At 38.9% G+C, this 22,889-nt stretch overlaps 1 protein-coding gene across 1 annotated transcript in view; it reads right to left on the bottom strand.

Moving 5' to 3' along the window:
* Window positions 1–22,889, bottom strand: part of fig4a (FIG4 phosphoinositide 5-phosphatase a) — a 33,165-nt gene that overhangs the window by 7,913 nt on the left and 2,363 nt on the right. The window contains 19 exon segments of the mRNA XM_058614163.1: window positions 1,997–2,195; window positions 4,089–4,172; window positions 4,346–4,493; window positions 5,545–5,603; window positions 6,907–7,045; window positions 7,698–7,864; window positions 8,360–8,508; window positions 8,898–8,943; window positions 10,622–10,738; window positions 11,245–11,378; window positions 13,003–13,100; window positions 15,231–15,393; window positions 16,010–16,039; window positions 16,041–16,111; window positions 17,219–17,347; window positions 17,963–18,126; window positions 18,337–18,387; window positions 18,717–18,873; window positions 22,227–22,350. Coding sequence (XP_058470146.1) covers window positions 1,997–2,195; window positions 4,089–4,172; window positions 4,346–4,493; window positions 5,545–5,603; window positions 6,907–7,045; window positions 7,698–7,864; window positions 8,360–8,508; window positions 8,898–8,943; window positions 10,622–10,738; window positions 11,245–11,378; window positions 13,003–13,100; window positions 15,231–15,393; window positions 16,010–16,039; window positions 16,041–16,111; window positions 17,219–17,347; window positions 17,963–18,126; window positions 18,337–18,387; window positions 18,717–18,873; window positions 22,227–22,350 — 2,229 coding nt within the window.

Genomic DNA, 22,889 nt, shown 5'->3' with positions numbered 1-22,889 from the left:
AACAGCAGCTGTGGACACACAACACACACAATCATATGGCGGGGGGGCCGGGGGTAGAGCGTGAAAGCACATACATACACAGAAATCTCTGTGTATCTCTGCACACACATATTCAAACAGGAGGACTATAAACAGAGCATATGTGATTACATGGCAAACGCAGTAATGATCTGTTGCTTAAATATTTCAACAGACTTGTGTTGCGCTGGCACCCGGGCAATCCGTTCTCAGCGACAGGCTGAGAGGCAGCAACATGAGACCAAGAGAGCGAGTGTGTGGACCAAACACGTGCGCTTGCTGTTCAGCCCACAATATTCATGACCAGCTCAGAGCTCAATGGGAGGGCAGACAAAAAGAGAACCTATACTAAATACATCATGAATCAGGGGGGGAGGAAAGAGATGGATGGAGGAGGATGGAAGGAAAAATGGTCCTTTTGCTTGTTTCTGTTGAAACATTCTCTTATTTTTGAACACATATTATGTACATGTATATAATATAATATACATACACATACACTTACAAGTATATATACATACATATACTGTATACACATACATACATATATACACATATATAAATATACATACTGTATATATGTGTATATATATATATACATATATATATACACACATATATATACACACACACACACACACACATATATATCTATCTATATATATATATCTATACATATATATATATATATATATATATAAGTATATATATATATATATACACACATTATCTGAGATCTTGGAGAGAGTGCAAACCAGCTGCAGCACGTGGTCGCCCCTCCTGACTCAGACCTCGACTACCTTCACTCAAAGCACACTCATGAATGAATCCTGATTCACCAATTAAGTCCCATTTAAATAAAATCCACAGATCCATGTTCACGCAGGATCAACCTGATGAACCTGGTTATAATCGGTAACCACATGAAATGGATGGGGTAAAAAGTAACGCAAAACATGCCCCACATGGTATAAATGAGCAGAAACAGCCGGAGTGCAAAGTGAAGAAGACTTAACACTTGTGCAGAAACAAAGCAGAGTGCAAAGAGTTTTGAGCAAAGTCAAATATTAAAAGAAATCACAAAAAGAAATCGCTCTCAAAATGAAAGACCTTGCTCCTCCATAAAGGCTGGATTGTGACTACAATAGGAGGTCACACAAACAAAACTTGAAACTTTATCCTGTCGTAGATGAAAAAAGTTTATTATTTTAATGTTAACGCACAGACTAGACGATTTAGTCAAGACGCAGGACCACACACTTGGCGCTTAATCAAACGGTTCCAGGGATTTGGGTTCTCACAGACTTCAGGATTTAATGTGACTTCAGGATAAAAACAGACATGGAGGTTGACTGTCAGCGGTTTTGTACTGAGAAATGCAAAAGACTGTGGATATAGTCATGGCTGGAACCGATTTGGCTTGTACAAGTTTCGTGAGCAGTCGTAAAAATATCAAACTAAAATTGCATCTGTTAACCCCTCACACTACAGGATAATCTGCTCAAATAAGCCTAAAATTGGAAGACACCCATAATTGTCGGCAGGGCCCGATTGGGCCCGAAACCTGGCCAATTACCCTCTAGTGTGGGGCAGACTATTTCCTGTATTTTCTGGATGTGTTCCAATAAATCACACAAAGCCACAACATTTAGCGCCTCTGCTATTTAGAGCCAGACCATTTAGTTGTCATGTCTTTCTTTCTGTCTGACACAAACAGAAACACAGAAAATTATTTCTTGAAGGAGTGAGTCTCGCTCAAATGAACAATAGAGGCAAAATCTCAGCCTGAACTTTGATGACATTTCCCTGAGGTCCTTAGAGAAGATTAGAATTTTCCTCGACTTGTTGGAGGATCTCATTTAGTGGGCTCCCATTTTACCTCCACATTAAGCAATAAGTCTCTTTAGAGATACACGTTTAGTTTTATTTGTCTTTTTCTTTTCAGGTAAGTGAAATAATTTGTATTCTATTTTTATACCTCCTGTGTGCGTGTGCTCTCTCCCGACTCTGTGAGCAGTTTGATTGGGGTGGAGCGCTGGGACACGCCGCCGTCGTCATCGCGGTCCTCCTCCGAGTCGTCCTCCGATGTGCTGGAGATGGCCTCTTCACTCGGAGGAGGCGGCGCGCTGGCTGCAGTTTTCCTCTGGAGCAGCGTCTCCTCCTTACTGGTCTTGTTGCTGCCAATACATGCAGACCGATTAATGTATACACACAAACTCACACACTTGAAACACCTGAAACTACCTTTCTGGTATCCAGTAACCACACAATACTCATCCTCCTACAGACAACAAAAGTGTAAATCTAATCTTACTTGATCTTTTCCATCTTTGAGACGTGCATCATGACTGTCATTCGTTATCTCTGTGAGTAAACTTGTGAATCTCCAAAATGATTGTATGCTTCTGAGGGATCAATGGAACCAGAGTGTGAAATGTGAAAGCTGTTAGTAGAAGACGCCTTATCTTATGTCACTCTCCGAGTAAAAAACATGTGGCACAAAATGTATGTCTCAAATACAAAATGTCTCTATCAGTACGAATCTGGTGAAACAATAGACACTATAGGCAAGGCAATAAATGGCAGTTTGTTCCCCCAAAATAGTCTCATAGTAAATGTAATCTTAAATACATAAACAAAATACAGTTTTCTTTGTCTGGGGAGAGGAGTGGAAGGAGGGAAAGAAAGTCAAATAGCTGAAGGCCTGCCGTAAACTATGAGTCAGACGCTTAAAGACAACACAATATCGCCTAAAAGAATATTTCCGATATACAGATACAAACAGTATCATGCCATGAAATAGGACATATTTCTTTTACACTGCTACCATACAATAAACGTTGATGCGTTAATGTAAAAAAAAAAAAAAAAGAAAGAGAGAAAGCATAGCTCATTAATTATTCTTTTTTTTTGTACTCTTCGGAAACCTATTACCAGCTAGGCAATACTCCTTAATCTGTCCAGGCACAACTTTCAGAGGACCTGAGAGACTCTGGTGATAATCCAGCGGGAGACTGAAGTTGTTCAAGGCAAAAAGGTCCTTTGGTTCTTTCTCTGCTCACCATGTTACCACAGTAACATGACCAAGAAAGTGTGCTCAGATGATGGATGAATAGAGGACTGCGTGTGTGTGTGTGTGAAAGCACACGTGATGTGGTCAAGTTCAGAGGCAGTGAGTCAGATCATCCATCAGAAGGCTGAGGTTTGCAGGGAATGAAAACATCAAAACAGTATAGGATGTCATGCTGTGCAGCTACTGGCATATGAGGTTTCTAAACAAAGAGAAGCTCTTCAGTCACTCATACACCGTGTGTATGTTAGCGCAGGAGTGATGATTCACTCTGACGCATGCACGCATCCACATTTTATGGCTGTAGAATTGCCAAAAAATGTTCAGGGAGTGAGTGCTACTGCCTCTTTTTCCAAGACAACTTTCACTTTTAGTATCTGGCAGTTATTCAACCGTGACACTGGCGATTCTTGATTGAACAGTCGTTCTGCGGAAGTTCTGGGTGCTACAGTAATGACAAGTACTGTATATGGTTGCAAAGCACTATTTCTCTGCTTTCTAGTATCCATCCATCCATCCATCCATCCATCCATCTTCTCCTGCTGCTTACCCTCCACATGAGGTCCATAGTTTTTGAATTTGCTAGATATCACTAACGGTGTAGGAGTTACGGTAATGAGAAGTACGCATGCCAAACCCTGTCGGCGATAACAGGATGGTAACAGAAGGGTTAATCATCACCCTAACCCTAACCTAATTCTAACCCTATACCTAAAACCCCCCAAAAAAGCCCTTTAAAGAAGTGAGGACCAGCCAAAATGTCCTCACACTGTATGGTTTATACAATTTTTGCTCCTCACAGAGCCACAAATACAAGAACACAAACACACACATGATAACCAGTACTGAGTGCTCTAAACAACGACAGGAAAATGGAGTTGTTTTTGGTTACCTGGGAACACAGTGTCAGATGTGTGTGTATGAGGGCACCGTGACATGAGGTTTATTGCATGAAAAACATCAAAAACATGGATGCGTACACTGGCTTAGATTTACTCACCCCAGCACTGATTTCCCAGTTTCCTCTGGCTTGCGAACTGTGAATGGGCTTGGATCCACTCCAACTGTTTTTGGCATAAACTCCCTTTTGGACGACAGAGTGGAAGGAAATCCATTAACTCACAACCGGTTTAACCCTCACAAAAATAGCTAAGAAAAGTTTACTGAGTGAACTTTTTGAGTGATTTTGACAGATTGCAGCAAAACTGGACTTTTTAATGTACCTGAAAAAGACAGATTCATAAAGGATTTGTTCACCTTGCAGAGTTGGTCATGTCGATGCAAAACGTGTCATCAAAGGAGGTGAGTTCGTATGGTTTGAAGAACTCTGTGTAGATGTCAATACCCTCGTCAGAGCGGTTTACTCTCTTTACTTTGACTTTCTTCATGTTGTCCTCACAGGGAGCTAAATCCACACCGCAACACACAGGAGAAACAAGTTTTTTTTTTTTTGTTTGTTTTTTAAAGGTGCTATACAGATAAAATCATAACATTATATAACATGGTTATTAGTCCACACACAAACATATTTATACACAGTACTTGATTCTTCAACTTACAGAAACCAAAATCGAGCTTTAATTATGACGACAGTTTTGACTTTATCGCGCAGCTCTTACTTGCAAATGCTGACATTATCCATTGCTTAGTTGCTTTCCATTGTTGATCTAGACTAATATACCTGATGCTGTGAAATGGGTGCATCTATGAGATATGATCGGCGCCCTGAACATTCATTAATATGACTTTATTCCAGTAGCACATGAAGAAAACAAAAACAACTGTAAAACTAAATTAACATTAGCTTCAAGTCAGGTGTGCTTTGTTTCAACCTAAACCCAGTATGAAACTGACACTGTGAGCATGCTGCAGCACAGAGGTGCCTAAAATATGGCCCGCGGGCCAGAATCAGGCCCACTAGAGGGTCCAATCTGGCCCCCCGGATGACTATTCAATATTATATTTTTCAGTTCAGTTTTTTATTTATTAGTTATTTTTCTCAAGAAATGTCAGGTAGTTCATTATGTTATGTAAAAAAGATACTTCATTTAATGCAAAACAAAGGGAAACATTTTGAATGCTTGTTGTTAATAGATTATTATGCTAATATTTGACTAGTCTGGCCCACTTGAAATCAAATTGTGCTGTGTGGCCCCTGAACACCCCTGCTATAGCATGTTAATGAACAGCATAGCTGAGCATAAATACCACAAATAGATGCATATAGACAACATATAATATAATTTTAATTCTTTCTTCTAAATGATATCTTCAGGAAGGAATGGGTGTGAGGCTTTGTAAGTGATTGATTTGTAAGCACTGACAAACTAATTAATGTAGTGTTCGTTTTGTCGTTTTGTTTCTTTTATGGGGTTAGTCAAAATGAATAAAACACAAAATCTCATTATCCTGCAGCACACATAGTGAATATTCTTCTCATGTTATTGGCGTGTTACCTTCATCATAGGGTACAGGAAGATAGGACAGGACTCCCTCTGACCACCACATTGTGTAGCTGGAACCAGACAAGACGTAAAAAAAAGCATTAAAACCTTTCGGAAAAAACTCACACTGCATGTTCACTTAACCTAGATATGAAAATTGACTTAACTGGACCACCTTTTGTAGAATTCCGGAATATATTAGGCTTTTATTCAATACGCCCAATGTAAGCAATCATGTGAGTTAGTATGTGATGTGCTACTCAGACAGGTTTGAGAGCAAAAGCAGAATGTGCGGCAGCTGAACTGGATTCAGCCTCTGCCCATGCTAATTTCTGTGTTACCGCAGCCAAGTCTGGCCATATCCAAACACTAGGTCTGCTTTCAGGTTAGCATGGGGGTAGTGGAAGCAAACAACATACAACATGCACACGACGACAAGAGGTTCAGAAAAGGACACATTAAGCAACAAAACTACACTTTACACAATCACAAAGCTGAGCTCAACAGCGCTTATCAATATATTATGGAAGCTGCTACTTGGGGGAACACTAAATAAAAACTATAATCACAATAAATGCAAACATACTGTACAGAATACAGAAAGAAGTATTAACACAGTGATTTGCAGACGTATTTTTCCTCTTAGCTTAGACATATTTGGCCTGTGTTCAGCACAAGCTTAAGTCAACTCGTATTTTCTGTATATCCGTATGTATCATTGATGTGATACAGCATGCGTCAAACGTAAGGCAGAAAGAGAGAGTTGCATTTGTTATACCATTGAACTGATGACAATGCAACACAAACTGGTCTCTGAAGAAAACATTACATAACACTGATAAAATGATTCACAAAAGCAATTTTTATATGGAAAGTTTTTTTTAAACCTCACCAACAGTCTTCAGTGTGTACTGAGTACATGATGTAATGTAGTAATGTAGACAAGACATTGTCCTGGTAATGAGGAGGTTTCAATAACAACCTATTGGACTTATCTCAGAAATCTAATGAAAATATGGTAAAACGGTCTATATTTACACTACAATTTTGCCATTCACTCACAAATTCATACAGCACATCTATGTGCCTTGCCCAGGGACACATCTGCACATAGACTAGTGGAGCCAGGACTCAAACCCACAACCTTCGAGTTCAAAGACGACTCACTCTACCACTGTCGCAAACCCAGACAGACGTCCACAAGCCCAGCAGTTGGGGAACATTTGCACAACCTGGACTTACATGAAAACAGTACTGTACTGTATGTGTTTAATCCTCTGTCAAAGATTTCCAACTGAGCTATTAAATCAGTAAAACAACAAACACAAAAGTGTAAGTGGTTGTGTGTGTTTTTAAGTGTGTGTGTGTGTTCACCTGTGTCTGTTATGAAAGAGAGCCATGGTGCTCTTCTGGTGCAGGTAGAAATCAGTGGGCAGTTCCCACAGGTGTGGCTTGGACTCCGATGGCTGGTAGACTTGAAGAAACAAATTGATAGCATCCTGTCTATCAGCGTCTGGTGGAACAAAAACGAGCACAATGATGACAAGAAACATAGTGAAACACAGAGGTATAATGTCTGTGAAGGTTCTCAGTCGTCTTCAGATGTTTGCTGTAGGCAACAGGTAGGTTAATTTGAATATCTCCTAAAGATGAAAACGGTATAATAATGTGTTACTTTTTAGGATGATTTGTCATAATTTGTCACATGTGGTGATAAATACGGGCCTCGGTGAATGAAGCATATGTGCTGTAAAAAGAACAAGTTAATAAAAAGTTAGGTAATGGTCATTATTTCGAATGACAGATGTATTCTGCCCGGCTTAGGCTATGAACTGGAATTTTCAAATTATACTGTATAAATGTAAATGTTGCCGTTTCACTCCAATTAAATATTATTTAAGAAAATAAAGAAATAAAATACTTTGTCAGCAAATTAATTTTAAAATAATAGATTTTCAGTGTGTTGTGACCCACTTTTAGACACACAGCCATCTAATTGCAGGCCCAACAAAACCACTTTGACAACCACTGATTAGGAATATCCTGGTTTCTTATAAGCAGAGCTAGACAAACATTTGGTTTATTTAAAGTTTTATCAGTGTTTTATACATCTTCTGATGCACATACTTGTGTAAGTGTGTAAAAAAAAAAAAACACACACACACCTGAGAAAGCATTGCTGTAGTAGCGGGACAAGGTCTGCATGATGTCCTTGGAGTGCTGAGTCCAGGGAGCGATCTTGCGGTAGGTTTTGACCCTGTGGACCAGCTGGGAGCCACCGTACTGCAGTGACAGAGTGTCTCCATGGTCCTCGTAGAGCTCCTCAAACAACCTTGGGTACACACATAAGGAAACAGAATTACACAAAATCTTTCTGTTTCTACATGACAAAAGAGATTTTAATGGGTGATTTTATTATTTTTTCCTGTTCTCTAAAGCAGTTATTACCAAACAATGGCTTGGAACCCAGTCTTTTTGGGACACCATATAAAATTGCAAAATGTTTTCCAGTCTTGTGTATCTGTTTTAACGAGCATGCAAAGTTGTGATTAATTCATTAAATATATTTTACGAAAATGTTTGTCAAAATTATAGCAAGAGTTGCAGCAAAAGCAGTCTCAATATCGCCATGTGAAACATTCAGAAAAACTGATCTAAAGCAGTGCTTCTCAATCCTGGTTCTCGGGAGCCACTGACTGCCCTGTGTGTTGGAGCAGGGAAACATCCACAACATGCAGGGCAGTGGGATTGAGAAACACTGGTCTGAAGTACATGCTGTGAAACGGAAAGTTTGAGGGAAAATATATGGTGAAATAAAGAGCTTTACCTCACACAGTCAGTATCAAATTGCAGCTTGGGCTTGTCAATCATTCCTAGTGCATAAAGCTGATAGGCAAGTGCACACTTCCCCACCATGAATTGGGCAGTATTGGTCCGGTCCAGACAGTCCACACAGTTGGTCCGCAATACACCAGTCTTCAATGACAAGGAAACTTATTAAGTTCAATAATGTACAAGATGCATGTGTATTCTTATTTATGATTATCAGACACAAATCCCAATTAAACAAATCTACATGTGTTTACCTTCTATACATTATAACCACAAAGTGTCAAAAAAAGGCTCAACTTATATAAGTTATAAGCTCATAAAACACATTATGCAACTACTGTCAATGCACTGGCCTCATTTAATACAATAATAAAGGTTTCCTTGGCCCAGACATCTCAGTGCTAGTAAGTAATGTGTCTTTATTTCTATTTACCTTTTACATAAGCAAAAGCAGCAAGCCACTTGGCGACAAGGTTAGAGAAAGTCAAGGTGAGTTAAATGTAAATTATGTGAAAAACCTTGTGCTCACGTACCTGCACTCGTCCACTGGCTGTAATGTGTCCACCTACATCTCCCCACCTGAAAAAACAGCATTAAATCCAACTGCACGGATAAAGAACTGCAAACAGAACAAGGCACTGAAGTGCACCTAATACCTTGGAAGCACATTTACTCAATTCTGCCTGCCGTTCCCCTGCTGAACATATTGGGAGCCCACGCTTTAAACAATGTGTGAAAACATCACAGCTGACTGCACTTTTATACAATAAAAGAAACTTTTGCCGAAATTCAACTCAAGACTCACTTTACCAATCTGCTCACGCTTCCCAAAGACTGTTTGGTCCTTTTTAATTATTAGTCACTTTGTTTTTTTACTCATTTGTAGTTCACAGTTTTTAATTTGAGGTCACAATTATTTCATTTTGAAGCACAAAAGGATCAACTCTCTGCTATCTTGTATGTTTGTCATGCATGCTATGTGTGCTACAGTCTCCCCGAAAATTCAACGCCCCACTGTTCATCACTTTATGACATTTCTCTCGAGGAAATAACAGCAATAGGCAGAAGGAAGACTAACGCTGTGGGAAACTGGGAGCAATGAACAATTGTAGTTTAAGTACGTATAAAGTGTCTGAGAAAATGATTTAAAAGAAAAAGCAGTGAGTCTGAAATGTATTATTCATGGGCTAATATATGAATGTGATGAAGACTTTAAGTGCCATAATCATTAGTACATATTATATATGAAAGGCTCATGGGTTGTGTTTGTTTTTTTGCGTACATGGGAGCAGAACACTGGGTTCACATGACTGTGAAGTGAGAGTGTATTACCAAGAAAGTGAGACAGTGTTGGGTAATGCAAAAGAGAGGGTAATAAATACTGACCATGCCATGGTTTGCCTGCTTTTATAACAGAATGGTAATGTCGGCTGAAAGTGATTGAGACGTGCAGACAATGGAAGAGCAATGCATTAAGTGTATGGACGGCAATATATTCAGCTCGTTAGCATAAAACAACTGCCATCAAGCGTCATTTCCATTAAGAATTCAACAATTTCCGTGCAAGCTGTGCCAGTAAATGTATGATTCCGGGTAGGTTCGAATGCAAAAATGAATGCAACTCTCATATGCAAATGCAGACAATATGGTGATGTGGTCAGTCAGTCAGTCATCATCTACCGCTTTATCCTCCACCAGAGGGTCGCGGGGGGTGCTGTGCCAATCTCAGCTACATCGGGCGATAGGCGGGGTACACCCTGGACAGTTCGCCAGTCCATCGCAGGGCCACACACAGATAGAGACAAACAACCATTCAACTCTCACACTCACTCCTATGGTCAATTTGGAGTGTCCAATTTACCTATCGCCACATTGCATGTTTTTGGACTGTGGGAGGAAGCCGGAGTACCCGGAGAGAACCCACGCACACACGGGGAGAACATGCAAACTCCATGCAGAAAGGCCCTTGTTCCAACCGGGGCTCGAACCCGGGTCTTCTCGCTGCAAGGCGAGAGTGCTAACCACTACACCACCGTGTGGCCCTGGTGATGTGGTGTCGCACATAATTCCCCAAAAACCAACTCTGCATACTCTGTTAGTTTTTAAACTGTTCTTGATTTAAAAAAAAAAAGAGTTTGCTAACATGTGTAGAAACATGTTAGACATTGGTTTACTTCGTTTGAAAGTGTAACATGATCACTACTGTGCTTCTGCAGTTTTCACGAACGTATAAGAGTGGGGTGGGGGACACACTCACCTGTCATCTGGTCTGAGGGTGTGACAGTAGAAATTGGCTTGGTTAATGAAGAAACCTGTTCTCTTGACCACATTCTCCGCTATCATACTCAGACGGTCCAGGACATTGCACAGTTTACTGAGGGAAAAAAGAGAAGGCGTCTCTGTTCATTTAATATGCTTATTTAATATCTCGGCATAATGTGAACAAGGTTAAATCCTGGTTATATTTGTATGAGGAGGTTTTTAGCAGAAACAAATGATTCATCAACTTTGGTAGATAGAGAAGCTGTACACACTGGTCTAATTTTCAAAACTACATTAAAAACAACTTGTCTTATTAACATTATTCCCATGAGGCAACAACTGTACTGTAGAAAAAAAACTGTAGAAACTTTCTAAAATCCTCTGCACTAGTCCATGCTCTTGGTCTCTATGTGTTTTTTGCATTCGGACTAAAATCACAATAAGTTGGTTCATTGTTGTTCTTATGGGCTGATCTCATAAAACTATATATCATAGCTTGAATTGAATTTGATTTTATTTTTATAATTCTAGTCCTGCTAATAAAGTGTAAGTGAGAAAATACCACAACGACAAAAACGGGCTTTAAGCTCACTATCTTGGCATATTTACTGTAACAACCTCTTGGTGTAGCGTGCCATGTCCCAGGCAATGTAGTCGATGCAGTGGTCTGGAGGGAGGAACTGGTTGAGGTTGAGCACAGCTGGATAGAGCTCTTCACTCAGAATCTTCTCGTGTTTTCTCTTTTCACGTTTCTGTAGCACATGAGAGACAGAGGTTCTACTGAGAAAAAAAAACCAATTTCAAGGTGATAATGTACACCTGTAATAGAATTCAAGTTGCTTAGAGATCCCCTGAGTGCACAGTCAGACACGTGGCTGAGTCCTTGGTGTATTCACCAAGGCACATTAAGTGTGTCAAGAGCACACCCACACATCAAAATACACATGCTCATGTTCTTATACATGTATTGTTCACAGGTGTATATATGACCAAAACAAAAGACGTGCATACTACTCCTTGAGAAAATGATGCCCAATCTCTGCACGATGGACTCTCATGATACTACAGTTAACTGCCTCTTCCTATCTCACTAGGATGTAAGAGAACATGGTGTATAAGCAGGAGGTCCCCCTCCCTTACACCCCACTCTGCAAACATCACATGGCTGCAGCTTGTGTGGACATCTGAGGTCTGTGATTGGCCCCTTGTTTCACAGCTCCCCTTGTGAGTGACAACGTGAGCTTGCAGCCCAAGCTACAGTGCTGTGGATGCACGCTCATGCGTGGGGGTGACGCGAAGACACACTGTGTTTCTGTAATGAAGTGATGCTTTCACCTTCACAGTTTCTGTTTGTGTGTTTTCAGTGCGAGGCACGGGGGAGATCAATAGTCAAGGGGGCATTTCAAGTGCCGCTAATCACGAGCCACAAGCAACAACTAACCCCTAATGTTAAATTGAGTGCCTGGCTAATCACGTCCTCGTTAAATAACGACACGTTGACTGATTACACAGGTGTGGTACAGTACATTTCATCCAAAAACACAAATCCACATGTTTACATAAAATCCACAACATCATTTCACAAAGATCCACAGATGAGGTGCCATACCTTTTTAAAGACAACATAACAGTATTTTACAACATGAATATGACAAATGTGAGTTCAAGTTCAGTCCAAATGTTGCAACATATAATGTTCACAGACAGGATCACAAATTCAAATCAATTAGTGAAGAAACAAACTAGGGAAATGCCTTTAGCATTTATTAGTTGCAAAAAAAGAAAAACAAGTGATGAAATCGTCAATAGTATTTGCCTTCCTGCCTTGGAGATTGCATATTGTATACAGTCTCTGCAGAAACTGCCCTAAATCATGGTTTTGAGAAATATCATTAAGCAGGTATTAGGTGCTGCATGATCTCTGCTAAATGTGCTCATTCAAAGCTCAGCTATTTTACAGCCAAAACAGAACAATTCAACTATTTTGAAGGGCCTGTATACTTCAATAACTACAACATTGACACATTGTATATTGTGATGTTGTTTAAATTACTTTTAATTAATTATTATATATATATATATATATATATATATATATATATATATATATATATATATATATATATACTACAAAAGATTATAGATATATATACACACATATACTGTATATATATATATATATACATATATATAGTAGTGTTTCATCAGTAAGATCCAAAATTATGACAATTCCTATCTGTACAGCAGGTGAACGTGAACACATTTCAAAATCTTTTGTAGAGCCTTTTCCATCATCTATATAACAATTTATCTATATAACAATAAAAAAAAAAAAAAAAAAATGTTTTCCTGCTGGTGAGTGTTGATGTGTGCTACCTTGACCAAGTTGAGGATGATTATAGGAGAGCCAAACCGCTGCAGCATCTGGTCAAAATGGAGGGCAGCTACATGTGCGTATGGGTCAGCTTGGTCCACTGAAAGAGAGGGAAAACTGGTCGCTTAACATTAAAGGTATTGTGTCGTTACTATTTCTTGTCAACATAGGATAACTTTATGAAATGAGCTCATTCTTTAAACAGAAAAACTGATTTCTTTTGTAAAGGCTTCTTTTCAAATCTTAACTACGTACAGATGAGACAAAGTGGGTAAACAGGAGCAGGTGTGTTTAATAACGCAATGAACAAATAAAATGCTAAACTAGATCATGAAGCGTAACCCAACTGGTTAATGTGCCCACAACCATTTTCGTTCTCCTATTCACTCTTTATTTTAAAATCATATTTAATGCCTCCATTTGCCAATCACGCAAAGTCGCACACCTGTAACCTGCTGTAAATTGAACCAGAGAGGCAGCCAGAAGAAAGGACTGGGTGAAATAGGTCAGTTCATTCTCGTCTATCCCACAAAGTTGATCGGTACTGCATCTCAAATCTGACATGAAAACATGAGCATTGGTGCACACACAAATTCACTGTTTTTTGCACTTCGGGCCTTTGTGATGACAGCATTCAAAAGGGCACAGTATACAATTCTTATTGTACCTTGGAAATGATGTGTTCGTAATGATGATGACAAAACCATTAAGGTCATCTCCATCACAACCAAGTCATCTGCCTACTTCAGGTCAGTCATAAAAGCATTATATGTGGACCTGCTCAACAATAATGTCAGCCGTCATGGCAGAGACAGACAGGGGACAAACACATACTGTGTAATGGACCCATGAATTCAACGTCCCTCCAAACGTCTCTCAGCCACATCGCTGACCTAGATTTGACTGCCATCGCTCGCAACAAAATAAAATGAATATTACAGTTGTCGCAGTGAACATAGTCTGATTCATGCTGCGCCTAGTTTTGCATGGTTGAGGCTTCATGTGAGTTTTCAATTGTTGTCAAGTTTCATGATTGTGGAGGAATAGAAAAATATACTGTATACCACTCTCTTGCACACACACCTATGGTCAATTTAGAGTAACCAATTTACCTAATTCCCATATTGCACGTTGTAGGACTGTGGGAGGAAATCGGAGAACCCGGAGAAAACCACACACACACAGGGAGAACAAGCATGAAGAGGTCAATATGGGGTAAATAGTACTTTAAATATTGGGTTAAATGCTGTTTTATTTTCCTCACTGAGCATTATATGAAAATACACATACAGTTCACCAAAGGAATTCTGACTTTTAATGTAAAGAAATGCTATTTCTTCACCACGTGCAGTTACTCCCTGGTGTAACCAGCTGCTGTGGTTGATTCATACACGCTGTAATGACATGAGAGTGTTATTGATCTTCTCATTTGACTCTCGGCAGGGAGTCACACGGTGAGCGATAATCTGATTGTGCACGAATTAGACAACATTTGTCAAACAAGGACTTATTTTATTCAGTGGGCCAAGATGATAAGGTAAGTTGAGCCACAGAGGTATCTTAGGGACACATGCTTGGTTCATCCATCTCACGCAGGTAAATGTCATCCAAGGATAAATTAAAGGGCATACTGGGGGATTATGATTCAATACAGACATTGTACACATGCAAAGACACACACACACACACACACACCTGTCTCCGGTGTCAGTCTTAGGGACCTGATCACCTCCCTCTGGCCCTGGTTTTGTGTTTTGATCCCTCTCATTATCAGACAGGATAAAATAGATAAAAAGATGAAAAGGAGTTGTCCTACTTTCACCTACTTCTTTTTTTATTTAATTTCGTGCAAGGGTTAGAGAACAAAGACCCTGGTAGAAAGACACTGTCTAGCTTTAATGCGTTTTTTTTTTGATTACATTCTTCTGTGTCAATAAGGGCACTCCACTGAGCATTTTAAATATGAATAGTTATAGTATGTACGTGCTGTGAAATTGTGTTCTATAAAGAATATATCCATATCTATAAATTCTTGTAGGTCCTTATGCATACAGATAGGTGATATAAGAAAAGCCTGACATCAAATCCTGTACAGCTTTGCCATTCCTATTGTTGCTCATCATGAAGCTAAGCCATTATACAATATAACAAATTATTAGGATACTGGGCAACAAAGACTCGTGTTCGTGTACAAAGTAAGACGGATGTGAGGTGTAAACAGTGATCTTACATCGTATGGGTGGTTTGGGCATCATGGTGGAAATATCCTGGGACCAGTAGAGCGGGACTGAACCTCGCAACTGGACATATGAAGAGTAACTTCCTGCTGTGAAAGACATAACTGAGGCGTCATGGACAATCTGCTCCGTCTCCACTTCATTAGCCACATCCCCCTAGAAACAAAAGAGACACCACATTAAAACAAGTTAAGCAAGGTTAATTAAAAAAAAGAACATCGCCACATGATCCATTTTGTAGCTGCTGTGGTGCTTAGACCATGTCACATGTCCATCAGCAGATGGATGTGGACATTATCAAAGATCAACATGTGCAAGAATTTCTTACATAACTCAGCAAAAAAATATTAAAATATAACTATTATTACAAGCTTGTAAAGTAAAGGGACTTTGTGGTGACACTTGTTACACAGCTGATGTTTCCAAGGTCAACAATGAGTCTATTTGCAGGGTTTCACTGTGTAAATGCACACTTTTAAGCAGATTAACACTTTTCAAGGAAGACACCTTGACATCAAAAAACACAGGAAATAAAATCACAGGTATGATTAAATACACTACTCCAAACAGATGCATGAAACCTGTGATTTGTCCTAAAGCTCCTCCTTCCACCCGTCACCCTCCCACACAGACACACAGATGCATATTTAAGGAAGAGGTAGGGGGTTGAATTAACCCCCTGTGATCAACCTGAGTCATCTCAATCATGCCACTGGCCCACAGCCCTGCCTCCACTATCTGTTCTTTCATGTTGCCCTGGCAACAGCTGTACCTCGCAGTTGGCTCCTCTTTTGAGGAAGCGGGGTACCGGCAAATTTGCTGGATCGCCTGGCAATGAGGGTGATGTACACCGGTCGGCCATAGATCAGAAGCTCTGGAGTTGGTATGTAAAGGAAGGGTAATGATACAACGCTGACGGCACTACACAATAACCTGTTCTTGAGCACATATATAGATTCATAAACATAATTTCTCTAAAGATTTGTCAATCATTTTTAACCCGAATCATGTGTTTACATTGATTTTTAAATATCTGTTCTCCCCAGGAACACTGTCAATTAGCAATGTTGGCAAAACATAAATGTACAAAATATTGCGTTAATGACTTAGAAGCCAACAAGTTTACACTGCATAGTGTGATTTATGTAAAGGAGACTTAATGGAAGCTTGATGGAAGTACAATTAACCCAAGGCAAAACCTTAACATAATAAATCAGACTGTTTATGCAGTTCTAGCCCAAAGTCCCTCTGCAGCGGTAACCCATGCATCAATACAGCATATTCAATCAAGAAAATCCTGAGTCGATGATCAGCGTGCAAACTGATTTGAATAACTGGTACACAACCCGTGTCTAGTCAAGACTTCACAGCAAAAAGCTACTGTGGCAGTGAAATGAAAGACAAAACGGTTAAAAACGGACAGAATGTGTGTGTGCATCGAAAAAAAAAACAAAAACACAGACTTGTCTTCAATCCAAAAAGGAAAAGCCATCTCAAAATCTCATGTGATTAAATATGCACAATGCCTGGCACTGCTTTTGTCCTGCAGATGACAGATGGAGAGATTATGCAAGTGCCTGTGTTGACATACTTAACCATTGATAACCATCGCACTTGTTTTCTTTTCTAAAGCCCGAAAAGCAAACACAAAATGATTCTGTGGTTTCGTGGCAAATCACACATTCAAGTTCCAAGTGTAATCTACGTGCTCTGATGAAGACTGAGCAGAATTCAACAGGTGATGATGACTGGAGATGAAGGAGGATGAACACTGCGAGTGTCCACTTTTAGGTGCTGTCAAATGTGGCACTTCATGTACAGTTATAGCATGATAACCTTATTGAACCTGGCATGTTCTTTTTACTACTTTTAAAAAAGTGGACGGTGCCATTTAAAAATAGACAACATAACATACAAAAATACAAAAAAGAAACATCCAAACAAGTCCAAATCATATTCATTTGACAAGCTGAAAGGATACTGGACTGGCCACAAAAGCCATGGATTATGTACATGAGCCAGTCATGATGCACTATGTCCTTGACTCGGTCCAGCAGCTTCCCGTTCCACACGTACTTAAAGTAGGGCTCGTTCCGGAGGCCATAAACAACTGTGGCGGAAGGATGAGGAAAACAAAATGCCTCTGGATTATTTTACTGCACTGGGTATCAGAGCAGTTTATTAGTTAAAAAAAAGAAGCAATGGAAGAAAGACTACAAGGTCAAGTGACAAGAGCTGTGAAACAAGAGTGAGTATAAAAAAGTTTTTTACTGAATTATTATTTTCAGTGGATTATTTTACTGAACTGGGTATCAGAGCAGTTTATTAGTTAAAAAAAGAAGCAATAGAAGAAAGACTACAAGGTCAAGTGACAAGAGCTGTGAAACAAGAGTGAGTATAAAAAGGTGTATTAACAATAACTGAAAGAAATGACATAACATGTGAACCAAAACAAGACATTTTCCAGTGCATTTCAGTGACTTTAACAAGGTGACCTAGTTTAAGTTAACGCTAAATGAAAGGATTTGTTTCTAATATGTAAAATTAAAATTGCTTCAAATTTGCATTAATTTATTGAATACTAATACAGATACATGATACATTGGTTTAACAGTATCTTGCTTCCAATAATTTGATTTTTAAACTCCCTTCTGCTCCCTGAGAAAGATGGCTCTCAAAGGCAAAAGTAAAACAAGTAACTGATCACTGATCAACTTCTACTCACCCTGTGTAGGCAAACCCTCGTCCTCAAAAATGTCAAAGCTGTCCTGTCGGCGCTGCGTGTGTACCTCTTCCTCGGCAGAAGAAGCGTCTGACAGCCACAGTTCATAAGGCCGCTGCAGCAAAGTGAGGTTGTACTGCAGCGAGTGGCTCAGGTCATAGCTGTAGCTGCAGGATACATTAAATAATTACGTCATTTCAAGCAAAGAAATACAGCCTTTAAAGTCTAATAATGGATTTCATTTTGTCAAACCACAGACACACCGACTTAAACAAAACCGGGTAATTGGGGGTATTTTGCATATTTAATATCAGATGACACCATGCAATCACACATCTTCTCTGAGAACCTGGGTTAATAACACTTTGTCTACTTACCTGAAGTAGAAGTTGCTGGAGAGGTCCACATTCTGAAAGATCCGCACATATCTACAAAAGCAAAACACAGTCAAATCTAATAGCCGTAAGCTGGAAAGAATGATTGTGACTGACACATACTTTTATCAGCATCATTAAATGAAAATGAACTTGGACCAAAAGTACCAAAGGGATAAACAAAATACCATGTAAAATGACAACATACAATACCAATACGCTATTAATGCTCCATTAACTTAGAATATACATATATATATATATACATATATATATATATACACACATACATATACATATATACATATATATATATATATATATATATATATATATATATATATATATATATATATATATATATATATATATATATATAGCACCTTGCTTCATCGGGGTGTGTAACCCTGACTGAGTCATTGGGGATGTAGATCATGCTGGTGTCCTCAATTTTGTAGATGGAGTGGCCGCCAATGTCAGCCATCTTTCTCCTCTTTGTGATCAACACAATGTAGTAGCCCTCCAGGAAACGAACAAAGCCTGTTTTTAAACACAAAAGAAGAAGAAGAAATACATTTTTCACAAAGAGATTAAAAGATATTTTGCCCAATATAAATTACATAACACAAACACATTACATACAGCTGCTGAAGGTTAACCTAATAACTGCAAATCATCTACAGCTGATGATGTAAACAGAGTTGTTGAGGTGGATCATGTGTGTGCGTGTCATATTTCTCTACGTAACCTATTGACTCACGTCTATTTGGTCTTACGTAATTACAATCTGACCCAGATAGCGCAACATAGTCGATAATATGCTATAAACAGCAAATAATAGATTGAAGTGGATGATGTTTGTGTGTTTTCGTAAAAGCACTGTATCACGAACGCAATTCACAACGTGAAGATGAGGAGGTTGATGAGTTTTTCAAAAAGAAACAATACAATTAATTGTATGTTAAGACTGCTCGCAGCTGGGGATTGGCACAAGTGCCCCCGCGACCCACATGTGGAGGATAAAGTGAGACAACATAAGTCACGCAAGCTATGAAAACAGATAGAGAGAGAGGTGATTGTGTATGAAAGATGGACATGTTTACCAGGCAAGGAGAGCCCAAAGTCAGCAACATGGTTCCAGTGCCTACATTTTAAAGGCGTGTACATACGCTGCAAGAACAGAGAACATTTTTCTCTCAACTCAACTCAACTTTATTTATAAAGCGCTTTAAGCAGCCGTAGATGAGACAAAGTGCTGTACATGAAAAGAAATAAAACAAAAAGTAAAACAATAAAAATACTAAAACAATAAAAACAATAAAACAACAAAAATGTTAAAACAACAAAAACAATAAAGATATTAAGAGAATAAAAACAATAAAACACTAAAAACAAGAGCAGAGTCTCATGCTGAGTTGAAAGCCAAGGAATAAAAATGGGTTTTAAGATGAGTTTTAAAGATGGACAGTGAGGGGGCTTGTCTAATGTGGAGCGGGAGGACGTTCCAAAGTTTCTCTCAGGGCTATGAGAAAAGATTATTTTCTTGCCGCTTTTTTGTTTGAGCGTTATTGCAGCTTGTTCTTGACACGGTATCTGGGAAGAACTTTTTTTTCCTTGTGTGGTGTCCGACAACCATTGTGCGCCAGAAAATTGAAGTGGGCGTGGTTAATGAGGGCCTCACCGAGTTCTGCACTTGAGTTGCTCTTGAAGTATGAAATGTCCTGGCCAGAACTCACATTGATCTTGTTCTTGCCACCTTGAGAAAAATAACACATTTCTCTGTTCTCGCAGAGTATGCACAGGTCTTTAGTCTTCAAGTAAATTTAGGTTTCATTTACTCGAACGACAACCTTCGACTTTCGTCTTTTTGGTTTTGGTTTGATATGAATACTAAATGATTACTGAACAAATCCAGCTGCGTTACCCTATGTTTTTGGCACTTCATCCATACCAGGGAGTAAATATTCCTCTGTTTTTTATTAGATCTGCTTCACATATATGTCTGAATTTTTCATCTGATAAAACAACTAATATTTCCTTTTGACAACAGCCTACAACCTAAAAAGAAAATGATTGCTTCCTAACATTTTGGCAACTCTGACGTTGTTGTAAACACATCCGCACATATTGAGTGTCTTTTGAGAGGAGATAAAAAAAAAAAAACACTACCCTACTTGAAACAGGGCAGGTCACATGTGGCTTTGCCAACTTACAAAACCTATGTCAGTTCATGGTGTTTCTTCCTGCCACAGATGGGTCAAACTGACACAACTGGCAGATGGAAGTGAATAAAAATATACTTACAATAATAATATTCATTACATAAGGAGGGATCAAGGCAAAAAGGGTCTCAGGACACACTTTACTCAATAAGGCTACTTCATTCTTTTATCCCATATGACACATTGACTTTGACAAAAAGCAGCTTGAGAACAAACATGGCATTAGGTCACTGTGCAGGAGGGGAGGAAAAACACACCATCTCATCTCCTTTAGCAGACATTAGACCAACACAGTCTCAACAATGATGCTGGGTTTAATCTGAATAGTATGCTATTACGGCACTTATTTAAATGGGAGCTGGGCTTATTTTCATCTTTGAAATGGGACTTTCATGCATTGAAAAGCTATTTTAAGATATAGATAAGATATTAGTTGACAGTTGCTAATATCTACCCTAGCCAGGAATTGATATTTATAGACACAAAAGGTAACTGGAAAATAGAATATAAGACCAGTTTTGAAGTATTTCTGCAGCACTGCTTATCAAATGACAATGATGATGAGTATAGTAGTCAGTCACCTACCAGACTAAAATGGAATCAATATGAATTCTTGGTCACCTGATGATACAAAAGACTTTACTGAGCCCCTAACTTTTCTCTAGTACCACAGCAACAACTGTATTTATTTGTTTTTTGTTACTCAACGGACTTGTGCATTACAAGAATGGAATACATTAAATTAAATGAAAAAAATTGTTGATAAGATATTTGTGATTTTCAATTAAGTATCTCTGCATTTACTGAATTGTCTGGTATAAACAGTCAAGTCCCCAATGAATACATTATAATAACAATGTCACAGAGCTCCTATAATGCCAGTGATTGTCTTTGTCATGTTATCTACATTTTAATATTTATTTAACCTGGTTTTGTCCTGGCAGCACCGTGGTAGGAAGTTGAGATTTGGTCCCTTTGGACACTAATATCCATCCATTGTCTAATGCTTAATCCCAGGTGGAGTACACCCTGGAGACCTGGTGACCTTTTTGCTGTGGGGCAACAACGCTAGCCACTGCTTCACCGTAGCTTTTTGGACTCAAAATATGCTTGAGTTAAATGTTTGGTTTGGTTCTGACTCATTACAGTGGCCTTGGATGGAATGATTATTTCCATAGAATAGAGAAGACAATAATAAGAAAAATGTTCAAATTACTTTTCTGCTTTCAAAGACGTTTGCAGAAATGAACCTTTTGTGAAAAGGTTTTTGACAGAGCTAGATCTCTGTGTATAAAATAATCACTTTAGGTCAGCAGCATAATTTTTTCACATTATGACACATGCTTCATAAGATGATGATGATGTTGAGCAATGAATGGAGGAATCCAACATCTAACGTGCAGCGACGCAGAATGGTCAGCTCATTTGACAATGGTTTGAACTGTGTATATTTAACACAGTGTTACACACTGGTGCTTTAAGCTTTGTTAAAGAGCTAAATGCAACTTTAACTTGATGATTTTCCATCTCCTTCCTTTAATATGTAAAAGCAAACTGATTCCCATAGCTGTAAAAAAAATACGGTATGCCAATGTGATCCATGTAGTTGTCATACCCCCACAATAGCTGTTGCTGTGCCAACGAGGAAGATGGTAGAAGAACATTGCTCACCTACGATCCCAAAAGCGGACACAGCCCTGGACAGACCTGAGGAACCCTTCTGGCCAATTTTTGTGCGGTTGCCCAAGTCCAGTCGGCCAAGCAATTCCCGAACCTCTTGCTGATTGTACACATGCTACAAAAACACAAGCACACATGCAAATTCTTTTACTTTTCAGTCACAGGAGAACACATGGTGTGACATTTTTCTTTTTCAAAAGAAAACCTGCTGCTTACTGTATGCACAGCTCATTTTCTGCTATTAACTTAATTCACAGCCAGTGAGACAGCAAACTGTGCGATAATAAGTGAATGACTAACAGGCCTGGTTTAATAATGGATCAAAACACTAATTAGCTGCAATCTGGATTCTTACAGCAATGTTGAAATACATCAACACTGACTGTGCTAGTTTTTTCTACTTAGAAAGACTCAAACTGCAAATACATCATTTTTCAATGTTTACAATGTAATTGCTTGTTCATTTGCTGTTTATCTGAAGAATACATTGAAGTATTTTATTGTTAAATACAAACATTTAGGAGATGCCAGGTAATTATTTAGGTGATAAATGATTCTATGGAGCATTGTATTTCATTACTTGCATGTCAGCTTTACTTATAAGAGATAAAGAAAGACGCGACTCGATTCCTGCTTGACACAATCTCTCCTCCA

The sequence above is a fragment of the Solea solea genome, chromosome 17 (assembly GCF_958295425.1).
Source record: "Solea solea chromosome 17, fSolSol10.1, whole genome shotgun sequence".
In the NCBI taxonomy this organism is placed as follows: domain Eukaryota; kingdom Metazoa; phylum Chordata; class Actinopteri; order Pleuronectiformes; family Soleidae; genus Solea; species Solea solea.
The sequence above is the reverse complement of the archived record's forward strand: the minus strand, read 5'-3'. Positions and strand labels throughout refer to the sequence as shown.